General features: G+C 45.2%; 1 protein-coding gene across 2 annotated transcripts; it reads left to right on the plus strand.

Moving 5' to 3' along the window:
- The first annotated feature begins 519 nt into the window (after positions 1–519).
- On the plus strand, positions 520–2880 carry LOC141929275 (thymosin beta-12-like). Of its 2 annotated transcripts, XM_074838492.1 has the most exons (3): positions 520–549; positions 1454–1561; positions 2550–2880. In XM_074838492.1, exons 2-3 carry the CDS (start codon positions 1462–1464, stop codon positions 2585–2587), a joined length of 138 nt encoding a protein of 45 aa, XP_074694593.1. In that variant the 5' UTR covers positions 520–549; positions 1454–1461; the 3' UTR covers positions 2588–2880. The 2 variants fall into 2 exon arrangements, with proteins under 2 accessions (XP_074694593.1, XP_074694592.1); XM_074838491.1 differs by lacking the exon at positions 520–549 and having other exon boundaries at positions 1393–1561.
- The last annotated feature ends 3607 nt before the right edge of the window (positions 2881–6487 follow it).

Consider the following 6487-nt stretch of genomic DNA (forward strand, 5'->3'; position numbering starts at 1 on the left):
CGCCAGCACAGTGCTGAGGCCATGCCTATCTCAGATTTGACCCTCGATTGCGGCAGTCGTACCACGGCTGTGCTTAGAGCCCCCCTGAGCACGTGCTTCTGCCAGCCTGGGCGGGTGGCGGATGATCCCCAGGAACATTGCTGATTTCACCTAAAAACTCCCCACAAACTGCAGCACCAACCCTTAAATGAACTTCAAACCTCACCATAACTCCAAACCTCAGCATTGTAAAAGAAGGGCAGGAAGGGAAACTTAAATATTATTGTCTTGGTAAGCGAGGAGAAAAAAAAAAAAAGGAAAAAAAATCAAGATGTATTTTGGCAGTTTTCCATGTCAGTTTTCCCATTTCCCTCCCTCGTGCACTTTTTGCAACAGCAATCTGTCCTTTCCCTAAACACTGAGCAATCCCAGCACTAAACTAATCAATATTAATAGCGATGGGCTCGGGCGGGGGGAGGAGAGGAGAGGAGAGGAGGGATTACCCTGACCTTTTTCAACTCACACTGCCTCAGACGGCCACCAAGCAGCTGAGGAGAGAGCAGCCAGACGGTAATGCCATGTGGTTTTAGTAGCTTTTCATTTTTTAATTTTTTTTCCTGTGAATATTTACTTCTGTTGTCTCAGTGCAGATAGCAATGAAATTTGTTTGTCTTCAGGAAGGAAAAAATTGAATTATATCAGCCATCTCCGGGCCAAACCTTGCCTTGATGGGGAACTCCACTGAAATCAGGGGAATAACACCCAGGCTGGATTTTAACTTGAATTTCTGTTAAAAACAGTAATTGGATTAGGGAAGTTTTGACAGGTGAAGTGTTGAATGCTGGTGTGCTTTGTGGATTTCTCTTATAATAGAGTATAATCAAACCCATTGAGCCTGTGACTGGGATATTGAGTGTGAGAGCAAACAAAGGGCTGGGTGAACCGGTCCTCTATTGTTAAGCACAAGTGTCCACAGCAGCTCATCCAGATACGGGGGTATGTATGCTCTCAGGACAGGATGCTCAGAATTAAAGACAAACTCTATTAATTAAAACAAAATCATAATTTAAGCTCTTTGTTCATATTGGATTTGGGGTTTATTGTAGACTTTCTGGTTAGCAGCATTTCTTAAAAGAGAGGTTTACGTTAGGAGGCACCATGGATTACTGGCAATTAATGCATTGTCTTTTCTTTACTGAGATATTCTCATTTCCATGTGCAAAATATGATTTTTAGAAATTCCATCTGAGAAATCTAGATAAAATTCTATTTATGCCTTTCCTCTTTTGCTCTGAAAGAGCCAAGCCACGGGGAGAGGTCCCAGATTGAGGTGTTAGATTTGTGGGGGCTTTTTGAATAAACGTTTTTATGGTATTTTCATATTTTTTCTTCCGAGCAGAAAGTGCTTTGCAGATGGCTGATATCACAGCACTAGCTAATGAAACCACGGGTGTGTTTTTCCTTTCTTTGTCAGGACCCATCATGTCCGACAAACCAGATTTTGCAGAAATTGAAACATTTGACAAGACCAAGCTGAAGAAGACAGAAACCAGAGAGAAAAATCCATTGCCCACTAAAGAAAGTAAGTGCTTATGAGGCTATCTGAACTACGAGTAGCAAGGACACAATCTGTATTGCAGTTCATATGCAAAATGAATACTAATCATAGGATTACAGGCTCAAACTCATCCCTGACTTTAACTGGGGATAATACTAAGACTCCTACTCCATGCTGGGCTTCCGAGCACATGAGCAGTTATAATTGATGGTGCATTTTGTCTGAAAAATCCTTTCTGATGGGATTGCTCTTGCTTCTGCTAAAAGCAAGACCAGTTTTTCTGCTGGTTGCAGGTAACAAGATCAAAGTGTTTGTAATTAACACGTTACCAGCCTCTTTGGAGGCACAGACCCACGGGGGAACCCTTGCACATCTCTGGCAGGCCTGGCAGCATCCCCCCAAGGTGCCTGAGCTCTGGATTTAATGTTACCAGGCAGATGAGCTGCTGCCCCCCACTGTTACCTGCTGTCAGCCCTGGCCAGGAGAGCTCCAGGCACCTTCTCTGGGAATAAAGCTGTGAGAGGAACCCATCATCATCCTCATCTAACAGTCAATCTTCCTCATGCATGGTTTCACACACACACGCTGTGCACAGGCGGCCAGGTGAGGGTTATGATTCACATTCAACTTCAGATGTGAAAAAGGCTTTTTCTCTTCATTTGAACCAGAAATTGTGAGTGGTTTCCTTCAGAAGAATATCACTAACCGCTTTTGATATGTCAGTACTGATAGCCACGGACACGCACTGTCCCTCGATGTAAGATACCTGGTTTTTCCGTTTTATCATCCCTACTGATGCTAAAGCTGTAAAACAAGAGGAGGTTGGCACATCATGAATTGCACCCTACTAGCTATGCAGGTGTGGGAACAGGTTGACATTTCAAGGGTGGCCAAAGAAAGCAAGTGGGGACTTGTCATTTAAGGCTTTAAGAATGATGGTAGAAATCTGTATCCTGCAGAATTGTTATAATGTTTATTGATGATGTTTGTGTTTCCTCTGTTTTTCTGGCAGCTATCGAACAGGAAAAGCAAAGTGAAAGTACAGCCTGAGCATAAAATTGAAGATGTGACTGCTGCTTCTTCAGTGGGGTTTTGGCTTCTGAGTTGGGTTGGTTTTTTTGTCCCCCCATCCCGTGTCTGTTGCCTATTTATTTCAGCAAACATTTGCTCATTTAATGTTCCCTGGGGAAGAAGTTTGTTTTGTGTTTGTCAAACAAGATACTATGTATTTGTGTTTTTAAAACTGTAATTCCAAGTTCTGTATCAACCCCATTACTTGCCAAAAAAAGCAATTTGCATTAAAATTGTTTTTCTAAACCTCACAATAAACAGGTTTCTTCTGATCAGCTGTCGTTGAGCCTTGCAGAAATAGGGTTTACACTGCAACTCTTACTAGCATCCCTCTCACTTTGGTTGCATTGCCATTTACACTGTGCTGGAGAGAACAGCCAGGTTGGGGAGAGTCACCCCAGGCACCCACAGGTCCCCCAGACTGGCACACAGCCCTGCAGACTCCCAGAGCCCCAGACACCCCCCTCCTCCTTTTGCAGCAGCCTGGAGACTTCAACTCCCTTTCCCTGTGTCACTCAAAAGAGCGTTTCAGGGGAACTCTGAGAGGCAAATTTTGTACACTAGTAGCTCCTAAGCTTTTAAACCCTCAGCTTGGCAGCAGGCATGAATAAGAGGGGAAGCTGCTGGCCTGCTTCAGTCCTGTCCAACAGTAGATTAGAGGTCTCAGAGGCAAGTACCCACTTACAAATTCCATGAAAAATTGATGGTTGGGCTGAGGAAATACTCAAATTAGCATCCCAGATGGGAGAAGGGCTGCAGCACCCCCTTCACAGCTTTTTTCTCTCTTTAGCCTGCCAAGATCCAATCACCCTTGGGACAACTGCAGCACATGTAGCCTTTAGCCCATCTAATATCAAGCAATATAGGAATGAGGGAAGGTGGGAGAAGGAAAGAAAATTTATTATTGCACTGCTTTTCTGGGATGAGAGAGAGACCTTCAGCAGCACAGGGGCGTAGGACACAAACCTTCAAAGCAATCAAGGACTCCCTAAATCTTCATTACTGGTGGTGCAATAACATCCTCACGGATCTGCAGAGAGCTCGGCAAAAATACTCTGGTACCAGCTCAGGGGACTCTCAATTACATGGTATCACGCTATCTCTGGAATTAATTTGCAATCATATTAGAAAAACAAGTGCTTACTCTGGGAAGATAAACTGCTGTCCCCGGAGCTTCTGTTTGATCCTACTTGCACTGTGAAATAAGAATAATTCTGTGTACTTCAGCAGGGTTACTCTGGGTTTATACCTGCATAAGGTGAGGCAGAAACTGTCCTACAGGCTTCAGAAAACAGAAATGAATGGTTGGGGTGGTGTTTAGAAAGCTCTCATTTACTTAAGGGCTGTTTGACACTTGACATCTAATGTAAATAGTCGGAACTGCAATTAAACAATAGCAGCATAGCCACAAAACGGGTGACTTTCAGTGGCAACAAAAAGCAAACAGAGATGGCAAAGAGATCAAGGGAAAACACATGGCATGCAGGACTAGTGACTTCAGTGAGAGCCTCATTAATGTCAGTGGTATTCAAAGGGCCAAGACTGCTGTTTCAACCACTACTCATCAGTTCAACATTGCTGCTGTTTTCATGACCAAGTGTTCTTGCACATTCTCCTTTGAGGACCTCGTTCCCCTTGGCACCTGACTCTGAGGGGGGTTTTCAGGGTCTGCTGTATTTATTAATACGCATTTTTATTTAAAAGGTGAAGAATATGAAAGGTTGAGCAACAAGGAAAACAGTGCTATTTTCTTTGTGACTCATGCCCTCCCCTCACCCCCGCACGCTTCAGGGTCAAAGAGCCTTTGACATTATTTAAATATCTGCTTTGATGATGATTCCTTCATGGAGAAAGCATTCAGAGATAGCACTTAGAGCAACAACACCTACTGGAAACTCATATAATTAATACCGTTCAACCAGGTTACCCATCACTTTTCCAGAGGATGATTTTTAAGCACCGTATTGCACTCAGCGGGTAACCCCACAGACTAGACTTTCTCCTTGTTTTTGCCAGGAGACAGTGTTTTGTTCCACATGACGATGTCCCTCCTTCTCTGCCAGTTCAGAGCATCTGCCAACTCGCTCAGCACAATACACTGTAAATCACCAAAAACCTCTTTGGCATGACGGAGCCGGAGGCCGGTGTCTGTGCCTCCAAGTTCTCCCAGAAACTCAAGGTCTGGGCTGCGTCCTCAAGTCTGCACTTTGCAGGAGGAAGGGAAGGAAGGTCTGGCCAGAGCAAAAAAATAACAGAGAGATTCTCCCCTCATGTTTGCACAGATACAAAGGATTAGCAGTGTGGCTCTAAGGAGTGATGTGAGAGATCAGAACATTGCCTACCAGATTTGTTCAAGCAGCTGGCTCGGGGCTGCTCCTGGTGCCACTGCAGGGCTCACTCTGTCCCCATGAAACCTCCTCCCAATTTAGCCATTCGAATTTAAAGCCTGACACCATAAACCCAAAGTCTCAGGGCTTTTATTCACGTCTCACCCCACTGGAAAAGCGATGTAGACAAGAAACACTTGAATCTAGTTCCCCACCCTTGGATCTGACTGCAAAAGCTATGCTACAGCAGAGTACACAGCAGATTCACACCAGGAAAAACTCCTGAGGGTCAAAGGCCAGAACTTCCCACCCTTCACCCACCTGCCCCAGGTGCAACAGACTTTATGGCAGGGTGTGGAGATTGTTTCTTTCATCATTAGCAGTGAAGAGAGGCTTAAAGCTAAAGACATGTAGTTACAGTACCCCAATTTGAGGAGCGTCCCTCTCTGCTGCTGTGTGAAACCACTTCAGCCAGGAACTGGATCATGGGATTAAAATTTGTCAAGAGCAGGGACAGGTCTGGCTCCATGTTATCTTAACCAAAGAGCATTACAGCCCTTATCTGTGGGGCAAGCTGGGAACACAGACCAGGAAGCTGCTCATCATTTAAGGCTGAGACAGTGAATTTTCATCATTCCAGTGATTATACTAAGGAAATATTTGTTCCTGCCATTGGAAGGGAGCTACAAGACAAGCCAAACCAAACACCTTGCCCACACCTAGGAAACACCTTCTGAGTGTTAACCTGCTCCTGACCTTCACTCCCTGGCAGAGCATCCTCCAGCGCTGAGGCTCACTGACAGCCACCCACTCCAGGAGCTATGATCCTTCCCCAGCCTCTGTGCTGGTGGGCACCTGAGCTGCAGACAACTTCATCAGCAAACCCAACCAGCTCCAGGTGGGAAGCTTAAATATTTTTGCCAATTATCAACAGCCCTTTGCTGTTTGGATCCCTTACATAATGAGACGTTACCTTGCAACTCCTCCAAAGGAAAAACACCTTCCATGCTAATCCAGCTACAGAAAAAAAATCATTATATGCAAATAAACACCTGCTTTCTTGGCATCACCATGAAGCCAACCTTGCACCCTGCATCCCGGGGACAGGGCCAGCCCTCCTGGGATCCTGGCCAAGTCCACCTGCCCCTGTGAGTCACCTCTAATTGCTCTGCACAGTCACAGCAAGCCCTGGCTAAGCAGAAGAAATCTGCATTCCTGTCATTATTATACAGAAGTTCGTTGATTTAATAAATCTTGTTAGGCAGGCATTTGATAACAGTGAAAGCCAGGGAGGACAAACCTAAACCTAGCTCTCCCAAGAAAAAGGCACGTGTGTGCTGGGTGTCAGTTGGAGTCCAGCTAAAACCCCATGGAGATCCTGCTGATCCCACAGGCCAAGTCCCAGAGCACATGTGGGGGTTTTTTCCAACTCTATCTGTGTGTTCTCTCTTATTTGGGTCATTAGCCCCATGGTTACTGAGGCATCTCACAACAAATGTTTAGGTTTGGTTCTGCAGCGATGAGGGCAATTGGCTTTGGCCAGGTTTACCAC

Source organism: Strix aluco, chromosome 13, assembly GCF_031877795.1.
Source record: "Strix aluco isolate bStrAlu1 chromosome 13, bStrAlu1.hap1, whole genome shotgun sequence".
NCBI classification, from domain to species: domain Eukaryota; kingdom Metazoa; phylum Chordata; class Aves; order Strigiformes; family Strigidae; genus Strix; species Strix aluco.